The 24253-nt window shown below is 48.6% G+C and overlaps 1 protein-coding gene across 3 annotated transcripts in view; it reads left to right on the plus strand.

Annotated features, from left to right (window-relative positions):
* The window catches only part of LOC137527988 (ficolin-1-B-like), a 168034-nt gene extending 152159 nt beyond the window's left edge, over positions 1–15875 (plus strand). For all 3 annotated transcript variants that reach the window (XM_068249154.1, XM_068249153.1, XM_068249155.1), the window contains 2 exons: positions 7999–8127; positions 15533–15875. In XM_068249154.1, the coding sequence (XP_068105255.1) occupies positions 7999–8127; positions 15533–15756 (353 nt within the window). In that variant the 3' untranslated portion in view covers positions 15757–15875. The remainder of the gene's footprint in view (positions 1–7998; positions 8128–15532) is intronic.
* Positions 15876–24253: the final 8378 nt, after the last annotated feature.

A 24253-nucleotide genomic window follows, 5' to 3' on the forward strand; every position in this document is an offset into this window, starting at 1 on the left:
CTCTGCAGCGGGGAGCGGTGCGGCCACCGCTCCCGCGTCTGACATCACCGCGGATATCGCCGCGTCCTCTCAGTCATCTACTTCCGGCAGAGCAGGCCTCTCCAGGCTGCATCAGAGCAGAGTAGCGCACGTGCGCACCAGGAGACAGGACCTTTATGCACTGAGAAGGCGGGTCAGCTGACCTGCCGGTCAGCTGACAGCGGAGGTCTGACTCTCGCCGCTGATTGGCCGGGGTTCGCTGGGCGGATTATTTGGAATTGCCTGTCTGTATTTAAGCCCTGTGCTGCCAGTAGCTCATTGTCTGCTGTTGTTGAAACTTTTCAGTGAAAGCTCTCAGACCTTAGTCAGATCCGTGTGTGCTTGATCCGGCAGGGCCCCGGGGATTCACACTTAGCTTAGGAAAAACATATCATTGTATATTTGTTTATTGTGTATGACCTTTTGCCTGAATCTCTGATTACTCTCTCTGCCTCTCGATTCTGTACCTTGCCAATGTAATCTGCTGCCGATCTCGGCCCGACCTTACTCTGATTTAGCCTTCTGTTTCTGTACCTTTGCCCATCTGATCTGCTGCCGACCTCGGCCTGTTTATTGACTACGAATTTGCCTGATGATTCTGTACTGCTGCTGACCGACCTGTTACTGATCTCGCTTGTACGACCACTCTCTGCTTAAAGTGATAGCCCCAGCCACCAAGGGCTATCACTTAAGGAGTACTCCTGATACTACTGTACACTAATACACGTGTGATCACACTCTGAATAAAATACTGACTACTGTACTGATAGAGCTGGTTCTGATTATCAGATATACCACTGACCATTACAATTACAAAGCACAAACTGCAATGGGATGACCACCTGAGGAAAAGCAGCACACAAAAGCAAAGCCACACACGGCAGTGGAAGATACGAGGCCACAATTATTTCTCAAAAAAGGCGATACCCAAACTGTACCGTGATGTTGAAAGGCAAGTGGTGACATCTCTGGCACACAGCGCTGGGTCAAGGGTCCATCTGACCACGGATGCCTGGTCTGCAAAGCACGGTCAGGCCTGCCCAAAGACTAAGTCAGTCCCCACACACAGCATCTCTGCCCACAGGCCGGTTGACTGCCTTCTCTGCCACCACCAACAGGGTCTAGGACTCCAGTCAGATTCTTGAATGCTAGCGGCGGCCGCTATACTAATTACTGCGGGCGGCTGCAACAACAAAACAAAAGTCATGTACATATGCCCATCCCCCTTCGTGATCATTACCTTGCTGCGGTGAAGGGGCTTGCGTATCATAATGACTGCCGGTTATATGAGTGTCTGGGGGGGCACACCCAATATAATAAGGTCGTTGCTTCATTGTGGTCAGACCAAATTTGATCAGCTGGACAGTCACTGTTGTTCTATCATTGAGCGACCACATGGGCTTGAAAACCACCACGGCCTGCACTCTCGCCACGGTGCGCACCAGTCCAGTACACAAACAGCTGTTTGAAGTGCGTTACACAGTGAGTTTGGTGTGTCAGTGTGAAGCAGTACTCTAATTACACTCCCTGATTGATGTATACACACGCAAGATGTTTTAAAGCACTTTAGGGATGCAATTTAGCATGCAATGTGATTTCGGCCCTTAAAACGCTGCTTTGGTTCAAATCCAGATTTTTCCCCGGGACTTTCGGCATCTATCACACTCCGCCATGTCCACCTCCAGGTGTTAGACCCCCTGAAACATCTTTTCCATCACTTTTGTGGCCAGCATAAGTGTTTCTAGTTTTTAAAGTTCGCCTCCCCATTGAAGTCTATTGCGGTTCGCGAAAGTTCGCGCAAATTGAAAGTTTGGCGAACGTTTGCGAACCGAAAATCGGAGGTTAGGGCCATCTCTAGCACTGACTTGACTAATACAATGTGCAGTTACACAGATGCAGTGAAAGGTATACACTGACTGCTGTATAATGATGAGACAAATACACTAGAAATCCTTTAATGAGAATCTGTTATGGAGAGCAAGTCTGCCATCCATTCAAGTGAAAGGTTTGCACTGACTGGTATAATGCAATGTGCAGTCATACAGGTGCAGTGAAAAGGTATGCACAGACTGGTATATAAAACAGCGTGCATTCACACAGGTGCATTGAACAGGTATGCAGTGACTGGTACATAAAACTGTGTGCTGTCACACGCAGGTGCAGTGAAAGGTATGCAGTGACTGGTATTACAATACAATGTGCAGCTGACACACACACAGTTGTAGTGAACAGGTATGCATGGACTGGTATATTACACAGCGTGCTGTCACACTGAGGTGCAGTGAACAGGTATGCAGTGACTGGTATATAAAACTGTGCTGTCACACACATAGGTGCAGTGAAAGGTATACAGTGACTGGAGTGACTGGTATTACAATACAATGTGTAGCTATCACACATACAGGTAGGGTTGCCACCTTTTGACTGAGAAAATACCGGCTTTGGGGTGTGGCCTGGGGCGTGGCCTAAAAGTGGGAGGGGTTAGTTACAACCCTTTTTCAAAAATAGCACAAGAAAAATTACAAAAATAAATACAAATGTTAATACCAGTAGTTTAAAGAACACCGGGAAGGTTAAAAATTGCCCCTGGTCGGTACTTACATCGGGAAAGGGAAGCCGCTGAATCCTAAATGAGGCTTCCTCCATCCTCCTCAGCCAGCCTGATACAGTGTTGGACCCTGTTGCCGCTGCACGCAGTTGCAGCTTTCCACCTGGGCTCTATCGAAAATAGCCGGGCTCGATCAGGTCTGCTCTACTGCGCAGGCATGAGGCGCCTGCAAAGCTGATTGGACCCAATCAGGCTTGGCTAATTCTGCCAGAACCTGAGCGGGAAGCAACTAGTACACATTCCAACAAGGAGATCTTGGGGGGGGGTCACAGTGCTGGATCCCCTCTACTGCAGAGGATGGGGGAAGCCTCTTTAACATCCAGAGGCTTTTCCCTCCCAAGTTAAGTTCTCCCTTGGGGCACTTTTTTCCTACAGGTACACTTTACAGGTGACCATTAATTATACAATTCCACGACCGATAGATCATTTCCAATCACTGCAGTAATCGATCGGATGTAACTGGTCCTGCCCCATCAATGACCAAATAACTTGTAGCCAAGTCGATCAGATTATCGGAATCGATCTATTTTCGTATCGATCCCATCGAATTGGCTAGCAGGAATTTGACCATTAATGGGTATGACTGATCATTTCTGCCTGATTACCACAGAAATGATCAGCCACAGAATTGTATCATTAATGGGCTATAGCTATACATCAGCAGATTATAAGCAGATTCGGCAGAGACAAATTTATCTTTAATCGAATCTGATTAGAGATAAATTTGTCTCTAGTTGTAGCTGCCCATATACTGCAGGCCGATTCCCTGTCCGATTTCAGCATGAAATCTTCAGGGAATCAGCTGAGCCTGCCGTGTCCGCTCCGCCCCTGCCCCCCAATGTATAAATGTGACACCCCCCCTTGTGTGCATTTATACATTACCTGTCCTGTAGCAGCCTCCGCCTATGCACCGCCAGCGTGGATGTGGCTGTTAGAACTCGGAGAGATGGACGGACACGGCGCGGAAGGCTGCTACAGGACAGGTAATGTATAGACGTGACCACCCCCCCCCCCCCCTTGTGTGCATTTATACATTACCTGTCCTGTAGCAGCCTCCGCCTATGCACCGCCAGCGTGGATGTGGCTGTTAGAACTCGGAGAGATGGACGGACACGGCGCGGAAGGCTGCTACAGGACAGGTAATGTATAAACGTGACCCCCCCCCCCCCCCCTTGTGTGCATTTATACATTACCTGTCCTGTAGCAGCCTCCGCCTATGCACCGCCAGCGTGGATGTGGCTGTTAGAACTCGGAGAGATGGACGGACACGGCGCGGAAGGCTGCTACAGGACAGGTAATGTATAAATGTGACCCCCCCCCCCCCTTGTGTGCATTTATACATTACCTGTCCTGTAGCAGCCTCCGCCTATGCACCGCCAGCATGGATGTGGCTTTTAGAACTCGGAGAGATGGACGGACACGGCGCGGAAGGCTGCTACAGGACAGGTAATGTATAAATGTGACCCCCCCCCCCCCCCTTGTGTGCATTTATACATTACCTGTCCTGTAGCAGCCTCCGCCTATGCACCGCCAGCGTGGATGTGGCTGTTAGAACTCGGAGAGATGGACGGACACGGCGCGGAAGGCTGCTACAGGACAGGTAATGTATAAATGCACACAAGGGGGGGGGGTCACATTTATACATTACCTGTCCTGTAGCAGCCTCCGCCTATGCACCGCTAGCATGGATGTGGCTTTTAGAACTCGGAGAGATGGACGGACACGGCGCGGAAGGCTGCTACAGGACAGGTAATGTATAAATGTGACCCCCCCCCTTGTGTGCATTTATACATTACCTGTCCTGTAGCAGCCTCCGCCTATGCACCGCCAGCGTGGATGTGGCTGTTAGAACTCAAAGAGATGGACGGACACGGCGCGGAAGGCTGCTACAGGACAGGTAATGTATACATGCACACTACATTACACCGGCAGCGGTAGGGGTTTCGTCTTTCATTCTGAAATCGGCCGCCGTACACCTCACCAAACAATTTCAGCCTGATATCTTGCAGCATGTATGATCAATGATACAACCTATTTTACCCCCTAAATTGGTCGCTTTGTCTGTCGTGCATGCACTTTGTGGCACCGATTTTCATCCAATTCGATTATAATAATCGAATTGGATGGTCAATTGGCCACCAAGTTGCCTGAAGTATGGCCACCTTAAGAGTCTGGAAGGGAGGATAGGTGCTGATAGAGGGTTGGGGGAACGGGGTAAGGAGAGAGAGGGGGGAGAGAGAGAGAGAGGTGGTGAAGAAACAGAGAGGGGGGTGAAGAAAGAGAGAGAGAGGGGTGGTGAAGAGAGGGGGGAGAAAGAGAGAGAGAGGGGTGGTGAAGAGAGGGGGGAGAAAGAGAGGAGAGGGGTGAAGAAGAGAGAGAGGAGAGAGGGGGGTGAAGAGAGAAGAGAGAGAGGGGGGTGAAGAGAGAGACATACTGTGTGTGTGAAACTGTCACTCTGACTCTGGTACCTTCTTCCTTGCTTTAACACACAACTTCAGCTGTGACCGGTGGACTGCTGAAGCTCTCTCCACTCTTATCATTACTGGCTGCTGCCTAGGGGGCTGGGCTGGCTCATCGTACTGCACACACCACAGAAATGATAGCGGTAGCAGGCCTGTCCTTTCCTGCACATTCCAGCTCACACAGAAGCACAGTAATCATGTGCTCTGACTGCTCCATACCTATATCTGTTTCTTTCCCTCCACACAGACGGTGAGAGCCTGCGCTGTGGCATAGCTGGGCAGCTGCTGCTGCAGACATGCCTTGAGGACAAATCAGCACTCACGCTGCTCAGGGAAGGCTCACAGACTCTCGCTCAGTCTGCTCGGCTCCTCCTCCTTCCTGAGCATCCTCACTGGTTATTGGCTGGCAGTGACTGGCCAGCCAATCCAAGAAGAGAGGAGGGAGATCAGTCTCCAAGTTACTCAGCTAGGAGCCTGGGGCTAATTTTCCGGCCGATAACAGTGCCGGTGAAACTTTTATTCCGGCGCCGGCTTTTTAGGGGAATTTCCGGTAGGGCCGCCCAGATACCGGCTGGGTGGCAACCCTACATACAGGTGCAATGAAAAGGTAGGCACTGAATGTGCTGGGCCTGGCACAGTATAGCAATTAGCAAGAACCAGCTGTGACAGACAGGGCTGTATATGCAGCGTCAGTGGGCCACACAAAAAAAAAAACACAAGAACATTAGTTCTCAAAAGTGCTGTTTTGGTGGTGCTTTTCAGTAATAAATATCAGCAAGGAGCAAGCTAACAGACCTGCTAACTATCACTTTCCCTATCTCTCCAAGGTCTCTCCCTTCTCTCACTAAAACAGGCAGCAGCTAGCACACAGAGTGAGAACATGGCAGATGCTGCTGCCTTATATAAGGGGAGGGAGGGCCTCCAAGAGGGAGTGCAGCCTGATTGGCTGCCATGTGTCTGCTGACTGGGATGTAGAGGGTCAAAGTTTAGCCCAATGATGTAGTGTAGGGGCGGGTCGAGCCGCCATAAAGTTTGCGGTTCGCTGCGAATGCGAATCCCCAATGTTCACGTCAATAAGTATGCCGCGAACCATTCGGGTCCATCTCTAACCTGGATGGTTTTTGTTTATGACAATTTGTGGCATAATGAAAGGCCATGTTTTTATGTACAGTGGCTTGGAAAAGTATTCGGCCCCCTTAAAGTTTTTCACATTTTGTTATATTACTGCCACAAACATGAATCAATTTTATTTGAATTCCACGTGAAAGTCCAATACAAAGTGGTGTACACGTGAGAAGTGGAACGAAAATCATACACGATTCCAAACATTTTTTACAAATCAATAACTGCAAAGTGGGGTGTGCATAATTATTCAGCCTCCTTTGGTCTGAGTGCAGTCAGTTGCCCATAGACATTGCCTGATGAGTGCTAATCACTAAATAGAGTGCACCTCTGTGTAATCTAATGTCAGTACTAATACAGCTGCTCTGTGACGGCCTCAGAGGTTGTCTAAGAGAATATTGGGAGCAACAACACCATGAAGTCCAAAGAACACACCAGACAGGTCAGGGATAAAGTTATTGAGAAATTTAAAACAGGCTTAGGCTACAAAAAGATTTCCAAAGCCTTGAACATCCCACAGAGCACTGTTCAAGCGATCATTCAGAAATGAAAGGAGTATGGCACAACTGTAAACCTACTGAGACAAGGCCGTCCACCTAAACTCACAGGCCGAACAAGGAGAGCGCTGATCAGAAATGCAGTCAAGAGGCCCATGGTGACTCTGGACGAGCTGCAGAGATCTACAGCTCAGGTGGGAGACTCTGTCCATAGGACAACTATTAGTCATGCACTGTACAAAGTTGGCCTTTATGGAAGAGTGACAAGAAGAAACCCATTGTTAACAGAAAAGCATAAGAAGTGCTGTTTGCAGTTTGCCACAAGCCATGTGTGGGGCACAGCAAACATGTGGAAGAAGGTGCTCTGGTCAGATGAGACCAAAATGGAACTTTTTGGCCAAAATGCAAAACGCTATGTATGGAAGAAAACTAACACTGCACATCACTCTGAACACACCATCCCCACTGCCAAATATGGTGATGGCAGCATCATGCTCGGGGGGTGCATCTCTTCAGCAGGGACAGGGAAGCTGGTCAAAGTTGATGGGAAGATGGATGGAGCCAAATACAGGGCAATCTTGGAAGAAAACCTCTTGAAGTCTGCAAAAGACTTGAGACTGGGGCGGAGGTTCACCTTCCAGCAGGACAATGACCCTAAACATAAAGCCAGGGCAACAATGGAATGGTTTAAAACAAAACATATCCATGTGTTAGAATGGCCCAGATCTAAATCCAATCGAGAATCTGTGGCAAGATCTGAAAACTGCTGTTCACAAACGCTGTCCATCTAATCTGACTGAGCTGGAGCTGTTTTGCAAAGAAGAATGGGCAAGGATTTCAGTCTCTAGATGTGCAAAGCTGGTAGAGACATACCCTAAAAGACTGGCAGCTGTAATTTCAGCAAAAGGTGGTTCTACAAAGTATTGACTCAGGGGGCTGAATAATTACGCACACCCCACTTTGCAGTTATTTATTTGTAAAAAATGTTTGGAATAATGTATGATTTTCATTCCACTTCTCATGTGTACACCACTTTGTATTGGTCTTTCACATGGAATTCCAATAAAATTGATGCATGTTTGTGGCAGTAATGTGACAAAATGTGGAAAACTTCAAGGGGGCCGAATACTTTTGCAAGCCACTGTACCTGGGATGGGTCATGTTCTTGACATCATGTGACATAATGAGAGGCCATGTTTTCAGGTACCTAAAATGGTTTTTGTTCTTGACATCACGGGACACAATTTGTGGCCATTCTTTATGTACCTGGAATGTTTTTTTGTCCTTACAGGTGACTTTGAGCTCCGCATAGACCTGACAGACATTAATTCTACTTATGCCAGTTATAGCAGATTCAGCCTTGGAGGAGAGCCAGAGAAATATACCCTTCATCTTGGAAATTACATCGGAGGTACCGCAGGTAAAAACAGGTTCCACCCTTCACATGTTTTCCTATAATCTCCCCTGTACAGGAAGTTCCAAAACTGCTTCAGGTAAACTGTTCGTATCGCCTTGTATCTATTCATATGGAAATGTATTAGACACAACGGCTCTGTCTTCTTAGCAATGTTCTGACCTGGACTGAATGTGAATCTAATGAACATAAAAAATAAGTGGGATAAATATGCATAGAGCGAACAATACATAGCGACAGACATGTGCCAGGGTTTTTTCTCAGTCTGTAGAATGTTTTTCCAATTCATAGTTGAAATCCCTGCCTTCTGCAGATGTTCCAGGAAGTGTATGGCATGGCTTTCTAATACAATACAACATCGTGATGCTTTGTAAAGCCCTTTTCTTCCATGTGGCTCCAAGCACATAGGGATAAATGGGTAAAAGGCCAACAAAAGTAATTAAAAATATTAAAAAACTATTTTTAAAAAGGGGGGAATAAGTGCTGGGTTAACTCTCTGATGAAACCAGCCACTATAATTGGATATTTTTTTTATTAGCACAAACAACTACAATGCATTTTGCAGGCCACACACAGGTAAATCAAGCAATGGGCCTAAAACAAGAATTGTGTGTGAAAACCTCATAAATACGTCTCAGATAAATAAATGGTGTGGACTGTATTCCAGAGGAAAAGGTTATGGGCTTGATTCACTAAAGCGTGATAAGTGATGTGATATCACAGCAGTTATCACGTGATAAGTTCTCTCACAGCAGTTATCACATGATAGTGCTCTCACAGCAGTTATCACATGATAGTGCTCTCACAGCAGTTATCACATGATAGTGCTCTCACAGCAGTTATCACATGATAGTGCTCTCACAGCAGTTATCACATGATAGTGCTCTCACAGCAGTTATCACATGATAGTGCTCTCACAGCAGTTATCACATGATAGTGCTCTCACAGCAGTTATCACGTGATAGTGCTCTCACAGCAGTTATCACATGATAAGTGCTCTCACAGCAGTTATCACGTGATAAGTGCTCTCACAGCAGTTATCACATGATAGTGCTCTCACAGCAGTTATCACATGATAGTGCTCTCACAGCAGTTATCACATGATAGTGCTCTCACAGCAGTTATCACATGATAGTGCTCTCACAGCAGTTATCACATGATAGTGCTCTCACAGCAGTTATCACATGATAGTGCTCTCACAGCAGTTATCACATGATAGTGCTCTCACAGCAGTTATCACATGATAGTGCTCTCACAGCAGTTATCACATGATAGTGCTCTCACAGCAGTTATCACATGATAAGTGCTCTCACAGCAGTTATCACGTGATAAGTGCTCTCACAGCAGTTATCACGTGATAAGTGCTCTCACAGCAGTTATCACATGATAGTGCTCTCACAGCAGTTATCACGTGATAGTGCTCTCACAGCAGTTATCACATGATAGTGCTCTCACAGCAGTTATCACATGATAGTGCTCTCACAGCAGTTATCACATGATAGCGCTCTCACAGCAGTTATCACATGATAGTGCTCTCACAGCAGTTATCACATGATAGTGCTCTCACAGCAGTTATCACATGATAAGTGCTCTCACAGCAGTTATCACGTGATAAGTGCTCTCACAGCAGTTATCACGTGATAGTGCTCTCACAGCAGTTATCACGTGATAGTGCTCTCACAGCAGTTATCACATGATAGTGCTCTCACAGCAGTTATCACATGATAGTGCTCTCACAGCAGTTATCACATGATAGTGCTCTCACAGCAGTTATCACATGATAGTGCTCTCACAGCAGTTATCACATGATAAGTGCTCTCACAGCAGTTATCACGTGATAAGTGCTCTCACAGCAGTTATCACGTGATAGTGCTCTCACAGCAGTTATCACGTGATAGTGCTCTCACAGCAGTTATCACGTGATAGTGCTCTCACAGCAGTTATCACATGATACTGCTCTCACAGCAGTTATCACATGATAGCGCTCTCACAGCAGTTATCACATGATAGTGCTCTCACAGCAGTTATCACATGATAGTGCTCTCACAGCAGTTATCACATGATAAGTGCTCTCACAGCAGTTATCACGTGATAAGTGCTCTCACAGCAGTTATCACATGATAGTGCTCTCACAGCAGTTATCACGTGATAGTGCTCTCACAGCAGTTATCACATGATAGTGCTCTCACAGCAGTTATCACATGATAGTGCTCTCACAGCAGTTATCACATGATAAGTGCTCTCACAGCAGTTATCACGTGATAAGTGCTCTCACAGCAGTTATCACATGATAGTGCTCTCACAGCAGTTATCACGTGATAGTGCTCTCACAGCAGTTATCACATGATAAGTGCTCTCACAGCAGTTATCACGTGATAAGTGCTCTCACAGCAGTTATCACATGATAGTGCTCTCACAGCAGTTATCACATGATAGTGCTCTCACAGCAGTTATCACATGATAGTGCTCTCACAGCAGTTATCACATGATAGTGCTCTCACAGCAGTTATCACATGATAGTGCTCTCACAGCAGTTATCACATGATAGTGCTCTCACAGCAGTTATCACGTGATAAGTGCTCTCACAGCAGTTATCACATGATAGTGCTCTCACAGCAGTTATCACGTGATAGTGCTCTCACAGCAGTTATCACGTGATAAGTGCTCTCACAGCAGTTATCACATGATAGTGCTCTCACAGCAGTTATCACATGATAGTGCTCTCACAGCAGTTATCACGTGATAAGTGCTCTCACAGCAGTTATCACGTGATAAGTGCTCTCACAGCAGTTATCACATGATAGTGCTCTCACTGCAGTTATCACGTGATAAGTGCTCTCACAGCAGTTATCACATGATAGTGCTCTCACTGCAGTTATCACATGATAGTGCTCTCAGTGCAGTTATCGCGTGATAAGTGCTCTCACTGCAGTTATCACATGATAGTGCTCTCACTGCAGTTATCACGTGATAAGTGCTCTCACAGCAGTTATCACGTGATAAGTGCTCTCACAGCAGTTATCACATGATAGTGCTCTCACAGCAGTTATCACATGATAGTGCTCTCACAGCAGTTATCACATGATAGTGCTCTCACAGCAGTTATCACATGATAGTGCTCTCACAGCAGTTATCACATGATAGTGCTCTCACAGCAGTTATCACATGATAGTGCTCTCACAGCAGTTATCACGTGATAAGTGCTCTCACAGCAGTTATCACGTGATAAGTGCTCTCACAGCAGTTATCACGTGATAAGTGCTCTCACAGCAGTTATCACGTGATAAGTGCTCTCACAGCAGTTATCACGTGATAAGTGCTCTCACAGCAGTTATCACATGATAGTGCTCTCACAGCAGTTATCACATGATAGTGCTCTCACAGCAGTTATCACATGATAGTGCTCTCACAGCAGTTATCACATGATAGTGCTCTCACAGCAGTTATCACGTGATAAGTGCTCTCACAGCAGTTATCACGTGATAAGTGCTCTCACAGCAGTTATCACGTGATAAGTGCTCTCACAGCAGTTATCACGTGATAGTGCTCTCACAGCAGTTATCACGTGATTAGTACTATCATAGCAGTTATCACATGATAAGTGCTCTCACAGCAGTTATCACATAAGTGCTCTCACAGCAGTCATCACGTGATAAGTGCTCTCACAGCAGTCATCACGTGATAAGTGCTCTCACAGCAGTCATCACATGATAAGTGCTCTCACAGCAGTTATCACATGATGGGCTCGATTCAGTAAACGGTGCTAACCCAGTTAGCACGCCTAAAGGCTTTGGGCGTGCTAACTAGGGTGCTAAGTAGTTAGCACATACAAACTACTTAGCACCGTAGTTAGCACATGCAAACTACTTAGCACCGTAGTTAGGACGTGCAAACTACTACTTAGCACCGTGCTAACTAGGGAGCTAAGCTCCATGGTTAGATACCCCTGGTCTTGCTAATTATGATCTTGTAAAAGATAGAATATTTGGAAATTTAAATTCAATCTGAGCTCTATATATTATGTGACGATCATTATATTTTTGTTAACAATACCTCTCATCTTCCACAGTGATAATTGATGCTGAAGCTACTGTTGGAAAAGTTAGGAGGCACACTGCTACACTGCATATTCTGTCATATGTTCCTTTTCTATGTTGAATAAACACTGATATTTAAAAAAAAACTAGGGTGCTAAGTAGTTTACATGTGCTAACTACGGTGCTAAGTAGTTTACATGTGCTAACTACTTAGCACATGCAAAGCATGTTAGCACATGCAAAGTTGCTTTTCACTGGCGTGCTAACACTTAGCACCCTTTACTGAATCAAGCCCGATAAGTTCTCTCACAGCAGTTATCACGTGATAAGTGCTCTCACAGCAGTTATCACGTGATAGTGCTCTCACAGCAGTTATCACGTGATAGTGCTCTCACAGCAGTTATCACGTGATAGTGCTCTCACAGCAGTTATCACGTGATAGTGCTCTCACAGCAGTTATCACGTGATAGTGCTCTCACAGCAGTGATCACGTGATAGTGCTCTCACAGCAGTTATCACGTGATAGTGCTCTCACAGCAGTTATCACGTGATAGTGCTCTCACAGCAGTTATCACGTGATAGTGCTCTCACAGCAGTTATCACGTGATAGTGCTCTCACAGCAGTTATCACATGATAGTGCTCTCACAGCAGTTATCACATGATAAGTGCTCTCACAGCAGTTATCACGTGATAAGTACTATCACATATCATAGCACTTATCACATGATAACTGCTGTGATAGCACTTATCACACTTCAGTGAATCAAGCCCAATGGCTTGCATGCACGTTTGCACGTGCAAAGCTTTTAGGCGTGATAACTGAGTTATCACACTTTTGTGAATCTAGCCCTATGTGTTTTGACTGCCAGACTAAACAGATGGCTTATCTGGGTGGACTTAAATGTTTCCAAGGATGGAGCTGTCTTGAGTGGGTGTGGCAAGGAGTTCCAAAGGGTAGGGTTAGCATGACAGAAGGCATTAGAATACAGTGTTTTGAATCCTCTTCTCATTGAGTTTGGTCAGGAAAGTGGGGTTCTGTATTTCTTAGTATGGTGTTGATTCCCTTTTTACTCTGGTGGACACCAGAAGCAGTGTTACGTCTCTTATGCAATGCAACATGTGCAGTGCATAAGAATTGCAAGGAGTGCAGATTGTCCCTGATGTGGAAAATACTGACAACCAGACTAAGGATGATGTTTAAGGTTTATTTATAAAGTGCAAGCTATTTATAGGTGAGCAATGCAATATTGGCAGCTGAAGTGAAGACACAGGTGAACTGCAGTGGTGCTCATCCGGATTCCGGATATCCGAGCTACCCAGATAATCCGAACTTTTTCCACTTTCAAAACTTTGAATAGCAATTCGGATATTTTTTTTTTAAATCCGAAAAGCACTATCCGAGCGGATAGTTAGTTCAGATATCCGAGCAGAAGCCAAAATCACCTTCAATGGCAAAAAAACATTTTGAAGGAGAGAGAGAGAGAGAGAGACGGAGGGAGGGAGAGAGAGAGAGAGAGAGACGGAGGGAGGGAGGGAGGGAGAGAGAGAGAGACATGGAGAGAGAGAGAGGGAGAGGGAGGAGAGAGAGGGGGAGAGGGAGAGAGGGAGAGAGAGACCCGAAAGGGATTTTGACCATTTGAAGAGACTTTTGGAAGCATTTTAAGCCATTTTCAGGTCACTTACGGTTCTCTATCCGGATATCCGAATGCGGCCGGATATTGAGTTCGGATATCCGAGTTTACTAGGATAACAAAAAGTTCAGTTTCGGATATCCGATTCGGATCTGGATATCTGGGGATCCGGATCCGGATCAATTCAGATTTTGAAAAGGGGTATCCGAGCACCCCTGGTGAACTGTACACATAATTAAATACAGGGGTATTCAAAGATTCTAAATAACCCAGAATATATACAAGTGTCCTCAGCATATACTGGGATATGTGTACGTGTGCACACAACCCCTGAACCAGAATAGCTAATAATGACAATGAAATACAAGTGAAAATCTATATACAAATATACAGAGGTAATATGCAATCTGAATATATATATTCAGATGGGCATATATGCCACCGTGGGCAGCACGGTGGCGTAGTGGTTAGCTCTCTCGCCTTGCAGCGCTGGGTCCCTGGTTCGAATCCCAGAGCCAGGGCACTATCTGCAAAGAGTTTGTATGTTCTCTCCGTGTCTGCGTGGGTTTCCTCCGGGCACTCCGGTTTCCTCCCACATTCCAAAAAACATACAGATAAGTTAATTGGCTCCCTCTAAAATTGGCCCTAGGCTACAGTACTTACACTACATAATATAGACATATGGCAATGGTAGGGATTAGATTGTGAGCTCCTTTGAGGGACAGTTAGTGACAAGATATATATATACACACTGTACAGCGCTGCGTAATATGTCGGCGCTATATAAATACTAAATAATAATATATATATATATATATATATATATATATATATATATATATATATAATCAGGAGATAAAGCAGGAAGTCATACACAGGGAGGCAAGAAATCAGGATACAGGTACTTGGAACAAGGATTACAGGAAACAGGGAGGGCTAGCACACAGGCTAAGCAGAAACAATGAACTAGCTACGATAGCTTGTCAAGAACTGGGTTATATCCTGCGAGGATGAGTCAGGTGACCATTCAGGTGACTTAGATCTTAAAGAGAGTCTGAAGCGAGAATAGATCTCGCTTCAGACCTCATAGCTAGCAGGGGCATGCGTGCCCCTGCTAAAACGCCGCTATGGCGCGGCTTAACGGGGGTCCCTGTCTCCCAAACCCCCTCCGTGCAGCGGGGGAGCGATTCCTGGTTGGGGCAGGGCTAACCGCCGCAGCCCTGCCCCATGCGCGTCTGTCAGACGCGTATGTCCGCCTCTCCCCCGCCCCTCTCAGTCTTCCTTCACTGAGAGGGGCGGGGGAGAGGCGGCGATGCGCGTCTGATAGACGCGACTGGAGGCAGGGCTGCGGCCGTTAGCCCTGCCTCCAGGAAGACAATCCCCACGACCAACTTGCTGACCATCTTTTGTGGGGGGTGGGTTGGGGGTGAAGGGACCCCCGTTTAGCCGCGGGATAGCGGCGTTTTAGCAGGGGCACACGTGCCCCTGCTATATATAAGACCTGAAGCGAGATTTAGTCTCGCTTCAGTGTCTCTTTAATAGTAGTTTGCAGGAGATGCAGTTCCAGGAGAAGTTTGCCCTCTGCTGGTGAACAGGCATGACAAATAACCAGAGTTCTTGAAGAGAGTGCGAGGACCTCTGCTGGTGAATAGAGGAAGTTCATGCAACAAGTTCATAGCAGTGTAACCAGCAGATGTGGATTGTGACAAGCAGACTAACTAGGTATTTGTTCCATTTTACAGGTGACTTGCTGTCTTTTCACAACAACAACAACTTTAGCACCAACGACCAAGATAATGATGGAAGCAATGAAGAAAACTGTGCTGAGCTGTATGCTGCCCCCTGGTGGTACCAGGCTTGCACTGAGTCCTCTCTGAATGGGCCATATCTGCAAGAAGAGCAGGAGGAAAAGGCGGGGTTTGTCTGGTCTGAGATGAAGTTCCGCCCAGTGGAGCAGGAGAAATGATGACTGTTTTCCATATAGTTCTCTTTCCCACATGGGATCAGTTCTGTGATTGCAGCAAATAAAGCAATGAAACATGTAATCTGTTCAGGTCTGATTTCTAATAAAATCCTTTCAGCTGGTGGATGTCTCATATTTATTTATTTATTTTAAGAATGCCAAAATGTATCATTCATTCATTCGATCATTCATCACCACTTAACGACCGCCTATCGACGATAGGCGTCGGCGGGTCGTTAGTGGTATAGCATGGAAACGGCCGCTCGATCGAGCGGCCTTTCCATGCTAGTTCACGGAGACTGCCTCTGTGAACAGTGTGCGAGCCGCCGATCGCGGCTTGCACGCATAATGTAAACATCCGGGGAAGAAATCCCCGCTGTTTACATCACACGGCGCTGCTGCGCAGCAGCGCAGTGATGTAGATCGGCGATCCCCGGCCTCTGATTGGCCGGGGATCGCCGGCACCTGATAGGCAGAAGCCTGTCCTATCCGGCGCAGGACGGAACTCCGTCCTGCGCCACTCACAGGTACAGGGAGAGGGAGGGAAAGCCGGGGAGGGCGGAAAGCGCTGCGGAGGGGGGCTTTGAAGAGCCCTCCTCGGAAAGTGCAGGTAGCCGGCGGCGATCAGACCCCCCCAGCAGGACATCCCCCTAGTGGGGAAAAAAGGGGGGAAGTCTGATCGCCCTGGTACATACGTGATCGGTGCTGCGGGCTGTAGAGCCCATGCAGCACCGATCACTGCAATATCCCCTGGTCCTTAAGTGGTTAAGCATGAAAATCAATAAATGTATTTAGGAAGTGGGAGGAAGTGAGAGCATCTGGAGGAAACACAGGAAAAAAAGGATTTGCCCAACCACTCAGACCACAAATCTTTTCTCAATCAGGGAGTCAACCAGCCAATACCAGGATCCCAGGAACAGGTGTCAAAATCCAATGTGAAAAGAACAAACGACTGGGTCTCGACCTGGATTTATGCAATTATAGCTTGATTTATTAGTAGCACGGCCACTAGAAAGCAGGACTTTCGGCACGCAGGCCTTTATCAAAAGCTAGCAAAGGGAGTCAGCATTTGATAAAAGACTGCGTGCCGAAACGTTGTGCTATCAAGTGGTTGTGCGACTAATAAATCAAGCTATAATTGCATAAATCCAAGTTGAGACCCAGTGTTTTTTTTTCAGCATCTGGAGGAAACCAACACAAGAGAGCAACCTCTATCTTCCTCTTCTCCTCTCCACATTAAACAACTTGTTTGTCAGTCACTAGGTGAGAAGTGATTGTGGGATGAGGGGTAACCACAGCCATGATCAGAGGATTCCACTCGTCCTTAGTCTCCTCATGGTGTCCCCATACAGGGAATTTCATACTATAGTTATGAAGTGGTGGATACAAACTAATCCAATACTATTATCTCCCTACAGACAGAGTCAAGAAGAGTTCTAAAAGTGCCCATACATCTACAAATTTTGTGATCCGATCGATCATCCGATTTGATCATGTTATAGACAGAGGTGTCTGAGCCATTAGGCAGCTATAAATTCTTGCCTAGAGCGACAGGAGGAGGGAAGGGCGCTACTGCGCTGAGTAGTGAGAGAAGAAATGCCTCTCCGCTCACTCAGGTATCAATTCACACAGCAGCAGCAGCATAACTGATTTACTGACTGATTCATTTATTTCCTTCAGCTCAATGATTCAAAGAACCACAGTAATGAATGAGTCAGTGAGAGAAGGCACTCATCCTAGTCAGGGATCCGAGTACAGCATCAGCTCCTTTCTGAGTCCTGAGATTTATTCAGTCCCTCTCTCTCTGCTACTGGTAACTGTGTGGAAGTAGAGGCTGTGTAGCAGCCAGGCATTGACTGCCCCCCAGGCCGCCTTTCATTCAGTGATTTAGGGTTGGTCCTGTGTCTGCTGTATTCAGGTTTGTTGATGTAAGGCATTGTAAAATACTAGGCTAGCTGATAAAAGTGCAATTAGAGGGCAGGCAAGCTGGTAAATATACAGAGCATGATGCAGAGGAGGGTCCATGGGAAAAAATCTGTCTGGTCTCTCCCCGTTGTTAAAATTACTGCATGTGCAGATAAGGGGCTTGATTCACAAAAGAGTGCTAACCAGTGGTGCTCAGCAGAGCTCGAATATTCGAGTAGCTCGAATATTCGAGCTCTTTTCCAGCTATTCGAGCTCGGTATTCGAGCTCCGAATAGCTGCAGCTTTTCGAATGGGCTATTCGAGTAAACGCGAATAGCCCATTCACTATTCGAGCTATTCGAGCAAACGGCGCTATTCGAGCTCGAATACAGAGCTCGAATAGCGTCATAGCCCAGATTGATGTCCTTAGAGCCAATCAGAGGGCTCCCAGGCCCTCTGACGGCAGCCAATCACAGAGGGGGACCCTGGCCAGCCCCTACCCTATAAATAGCGGCCGCCATGTTCCGTTTCTCCGTCCTTGCCTGAGACTTGCATAGAGAGAGAGTTGCTCCTTTGTGCTTTGGCTTAGCAAGAGCTCTATTGTGGTCATTTACCTAGCGTTTTTGCTCACATACACCTCCTATACACACCTATATTCAGGGGCGTAGCAATAGGGGGTGCAGAGGTAGCGACCGCATCGGGGCCCTTGGACCAGAGGGGCCCCGAAGGGCCCTCCCTCAACTACAGTATTAGCTCTCTATTGGTCCTGTGCTCATAACAATAACTTCTATAGATACTCTGAATAGTAGTAATCATTAACAAGCTGCTCCCCATCCCCTTCTTGCACCTCTGACACTGTAGTTGCCATTGGCAGGGATTGCTATGTATAGAGTGCTTGGGGGTAATCAGTAACAAGCTGCTCCCCATCCCCTTCTTGCACCTCTGACACTGTAGTTGCCATTGGCAGGGATTGCTATGTATAGAGTGCTTGGGGGTAATCAGTAACAAGCTGCTCCCCATCCCCTTCTTGCACCTCTGACACTGTAGTTGCCATTGGCAGGGATTGCTATGTATAGAGTGCTTGGGGGTAATCAGTAACAAGCTGCTCCCCATCCCCTTCTTGCACCTCTGACACTGTAGTTGCCATTGGCAGGGATTGCTATGTATAGAGTGCTTGGGGGTAATCAGTAACAAGCTGCTCCCCATCCCCTTCTTGCACCTCTGACACTGTAGTTGCCATTGGCAGGGATTGCTATGTATAGAGTGCTTGGGGGTAATCAGTAACAAGCTGCTCCCCATCCCCTTCTTGCACCTCTGACACTGTAGTTGCCATTGGCAGGGATTGCTATGTATAGAGTGCTTGGGGGGGTAATCAGTAACAAGCTGCTCCCCATCCCCTTCTTGCACCTCTGACACTGTATTTGCCATTGGCAGGTTTTGGCGCGGCGTATCAATTGTTATTTATAGAGTGCTTGGGGGGGCCCCATTGTAAAACTTGCATCGGGGCCCACAGCTCCTTAGCTACGCCACTGCCTATATTGTTGTTAGTTAGATAGACATTGTATTTTAGTTAGTAGCTTTTGTGTTACATAGAGAGAGACTCAGACAGCTGCTGCAGGCTTACAGCTTTAGGCCTCAGGGCCTTGCCTGTGTGGGCAGCTGTCCTCCTGTCCTCTGTTAGTTTATTTCTCATTAGTATTTAGACAGTATTAGATAGTATTAGACAGTATTTCTGCTGTCCTTTACTACTTAGTGATTGTATTTTGTATTGTAGTTATATACTGTAACTGTACTAGGACACTCACTGACTGTCACTGTTCATAGGCTAGCTCCTGCGTGTGCTTGCACTCACTGTCTGTGTACACACACTCTATTTCCTTCTGAATAGTTATATACTGTAACTGTACTAGGACACTCACTGACTGTCACTGTTCATAGGCTAGCTCCTGCGTGTGCTTGCACTCACTGTCTGTGTACACACACTCTATTTCCTTCTGAATAGTTATATACTGTAACTGTACTAGGACACTCACTGACTGTCACTGTTCATAGGCTAGCTCCTGCGTGTGCTTGCACTCACTGTCTGTGTACACACACTCTATTACCTTCTGAATAGTTATATACTGTAACTGTACTAGGACACTCACTGTCACTGTTCATAGGCTACTAGCTCCTGCGTGTGTGTGTGCACTCACTGTCTGTGTACTGTACACACACTCTATTTCCTTCTGAATAGTTATATACTGTAACTGTACTAGGACACTCACTGACTGTCACTGTTCATAGGCTAGCTCCTGCGTGTGCTTGCACTCACTGTCTGTGTACACACACTCTATTTCCTTCTGAATAGTTATATACTGTAACTGTACTAGGACACTCACTGACTGTCACTGTTCATAGGCTAGCTCCTGTGTGTGCTTGCACTCACTGTCTGTGTACACACACTCTATTTCCTTCTGAATAGTTATATACTGTAACTGTACTAGGACACTCACTGTCACTGTTCATAGGCTACTAGCTCCTGCGTGTGTGTGTGCACTCACTGTCTGTGTACTGTACACACACTCTATTTCCTTCTGATTACTGATTGATTATTGTAAATTCTACTTCCTGACAGTTACTACTTACTTACTGTAGTAGGGACACTCACTCAGTCACTGTTCATAGGCTAGCTCCTGCACGTGTGTGCGCGTGCGTGCACTCACTGTCTGTAGTGTACACACACTCTATTTCCTTGTGATTACTACTGATTATTGTAACTTCTAGTTGTACTTCCTGACTGTTACTACTTACTTACTGTACTAGGGACACTCACTCACTCTCTGTTCATAGGCCAGCTCCTGCGCGTGTTTGCGCGTGCGTGCACTCACTGTCTGTAGTGTACACACACTCTATTTTCTTGTGATTACTACTGATTATTGTAACTGCTAGTTGTACTTCCTGACTGTTACTACTTACTTACTGTACTAGGGAGTCGGGACACTCACTCAGTCACCTCACCCACCAACCCACTCCATTAAAGTACCCCACTTTTCACCCGCCCTTTTCAAAAAGTTTTGTGTTTACGCCCAAAACATCGAAGATGTCTGGAAGTGGCAGCCAGCGCGGTTTGGGCAAGGGGAAGGGCAGCAAGGGAATCAGGAGGAGAGGGAGCAGCATTGTGGCAAGCCGCGGACGCGGCTGCGCCACCATGCACAGTTCCGCAGCAGCAGCGTCAGTGGCTAACATTCCTCCCATAGCCACTGGCCTTGGGCGCCGCCCAGCAGGAGCATCTGCAACTCACGCTGCAGAGACACAGCAGCAGCAGCAGCGTGTAGCACCTGCTCCGATTTTCCTCCAGCCGGGTCGGAAACGTCCCATTGAGGAAAAGGATGCAGACACTGTGGTGCAACTGATGACGGAGGATGAGCAGCCCGCCATCAGCTCTGCATCCGAGGCCTCCACCCTCACCACCACCACCACCACCCCTGTTCGCAGCAGCCGCCCAGCAGGGCCTGGGGAGGAGGCCAGCTCACCGTCAGTCGCCAACCTGTCACTCAGCACTCTTTTGAGCCCAGGCATGATGCGTCAATTGTCTGCTGTTGTTGGCGATTTGGAGGAGGAGATGCTGATGGGCACTTTGGGGGATGAGGGATTGGACAGCAAGACTGTGGCGACAGTCAAGCAGCCCATCCATGCATCAGGAGAGGAGTTTGGGGGGTCATCATCCCAGCAGGACATGTTTCAGGAGGGGGAGGATGATGATGACCCGGTGACAGACAGAGACTGGGTGCCACCACCTCCAGGGGATGTCGTCCTCAGCAGCTCTGAGGAGGAGGATGCGCTTGTGGGCCTTGCAAGGAGGCGCATCATTGCAAGCATTGGCAGCAGTAGGCAGGTCCCACAGCCTGCTGGTGTCTCAGGCTCAGCAGCAGCAGAAGCAGCATCTGCCAGTACCACCACCAGCCGCACCCAAGCCCCCCCCTAACCACCACAGGGAGACAGGCAGCAGCGGTTCCATGCCGTAGGGGGTCGTTTTTGTCACCAATCTGGCGTTTTTTCACCATGCCCACAGTGTACAGCAAGTACGCCACTTGCAACCACTGTCAGCGGAAGTTGAGCAGAGGTGCAGACCCCTTAAAGTTCAGCACCAGCTCACTCATCAACCACCTTGCTGCGAAACATTTCCACCAGCATGAGGAGTTCCAGAGGCTGAAGGCATCTGGTGCTGGCAGTGGCACCACACCCATCACTGCACAGCCTTCAGCAGCAGCAGCAGCAGCAACAGCAGCCACCCGCCCTCCTGCTCCTCCAGCAGCACCAGCAGGAGTGCGGAAACTCACTGCTCCTCCCCCCTCTGCAACTCCTGCCGCCGACACTGAGGCCTGTTCTGGCAGCCAGTCCTCAGTGGCCTCCTCTGCTGTGTCTGCTGATTCCCGTGCCAGCAAAAGGCCACGCCAGAGCCTTTTGAGCGAGTCCTTCCAGGCGGTGGTTAGGGCTCTGCCTCCCAGCAGCCGTCGCGTGCGGCAGCTGAACGGCTTGCTGGCACGGGCCATGTGCTCCCAACTCCTGCCGTACACGCTTGTGCAGGAGGGGAGCGACATGCGTGCGCTGCTTGCTTGTGCAGCCCCAGACTGGCAGCTCCCCAGCAGACACTTCTTCGCCCGCAAGGCCATTCCTGCACTGCACCGCTTTGTGATGGCCAATGTGGAGCGAGGGCTGGAGCACGCGGTTGGTGAAAGGGTCCACGTCACCATGGACTCCTGGAGCAGCCGCTTCGGGACAGGCCGCTACCTGTCCTTCACTGTCCACTGGGTCAGCTTGGTGGAAGGGGGTGAGGATGGGAGAGCAGCAGCGGGCACAGCAGCAGCAACACAGTGGGTGGTGCCCCCACGCAGGGTCAGGGGAACTGCAGCAGGTTCCTCCGATCCTCTGCCTCAGCAGCAGCGTGAAGGCCCGCCACTGCCAAGCGCTGCTGCACTTGGTCAGCCTTGGGAAGACCAAGCTGACGGCAACCCATGTGTTGGCCAAACTCCAGGAGCAGGAGAGGATTTGGCTGACCCCCAGAGGCCTCAGAGTTGGAGAGGTGGTGGCCGACAATGGGGCCAATCTGGTTGCCGCAATAGACAGGGGAAACCTGACCCACATCCCCTGTCTTGCCCACGTGCTGAACCTGGTGGTGCAAAAGTTCTTGCGCACCTACCAGGGGATGGGCGAACTGCTGGTAACGGCAAGGAACGTTGTGCGTCACTTCCGGCGCTCGGCTGCAGCCTGTGCGAGCCTGGAAGACGTGCAAAAGGAGCTGGAGCTGCCACGCCATCGGCTGATCCTTGACGTTCCGACTCGCTGGAACTCCACCCTGGCGATGTTGGAGCGTCTGGTTGAACAGAAGCACGCTGTCAACCAGTACCTTGCCCTGGCCACTGTTTCCGCCGCTCGGAGAAGGGACAAGACCAGCAACATCCCGTCCATCGTCCCCGATGATGACTGGAGGCACATGCAGCAGGTGTGCTTAGTGCTGGCTCCCTTTCTGCAGGCCACTAACATGGTGAGCAGGGACCATGCTATGGTGTGCGAGTGGGTGCCCCTGGTTTGTCTGCTGAACAGGGCCCTCAATGCTTTGCTGGAACAGGGAGCGGCAGCCTTGGACCAGCAGGAGCGGCAAGCAGCTGCACAGTCCACCTCTGAGGGGGAGGAGGAGGAGGACTTGGTGGAGGTTCCTGACCTTGCTGCTGATGAGGGGGATCAGCACAGCGCAGCTGAGTTGGTGCGGGGGTGGAGAGAGGATGAGGCGGCAGAGGAGGAGGATGAGGAGGACAGCACTGCCGTCGATGTGCCAGCACACGTGGCCCGCCTCTTCCCAATGGCAGCGCACATGCTGGCGTGCCTGCGCAAGGACCCCAGGGTGATCCAGATGAAGCAGAGGGAGGACATCTGGATCAGCATGATGTTGGACCCACGCCTCAAGGGGAAGTTGAGCCAGTTCCTGCCACCTGCAGGAGGAGACCCAGCGCAACAAATAAGGAGCTTGCAGCAGGCCCTTGTTGAGCGCTTGGAGGAAGCCTTCCCCCAGCCTTCCACCCCCACTGTCCAGCAGCCAGCACAGAGGCAGCAGCAGGTGCCTGCATCCAGCAGCAAGCGCCCCACAGACCTGCTGTCTCTCAGCCACGAGCTCTACAGGACTGTAAAGGCTCCGGCAGCAGTGACTAGAGAGGAGGTGCATGATGCAGCAGCATCCTCCTCCGGTCACAGCCAGCGCCTGACCCGCATGGTGGCTGACTACATGGGGTCCTACAGCGGGCTTGACAGCGATGCCCCTGTTGATCCCATGGAGTATTGGGTCAAGCGCCTGGAGATCTGGAGCGAGCTGGCGCAGTACGCCCTGGAAGTGCTGTCCTGCCCCCCTTCCAGCGTGCTGTCCGAGCGCTGCTTCAGTGCAGCTGGTGGCGTGGTCACCGAGAAACGCTCACGTCTGTCTCACAAGTCTGTGGACAGACTGACGTTTCTCAAGATGAACCAGGCGTGGGTGGAAGGCGAGTTCCTGGCCCCTGTTGTCGGCGAGAGGGGGACATGAACTGGCTAAGAACCATCGTTAATGTGCCTTACCACCCTTTAC

This window comes from Hyperolius riggenbachi, chromosome 8 (assembly GCF_040937935.1).
Source record: "Hyperolius riggenbachi isolate aHypRig1 chromosome 8, aHypRig1.pri, whole genome shotgun sequence".
Lineage (NCBI taxonomy): Eukaryota > Metazoa > Chordata > Amphibia > Anura > Hyperoliidae > Hyperolius > Hyperolius riggenbachi.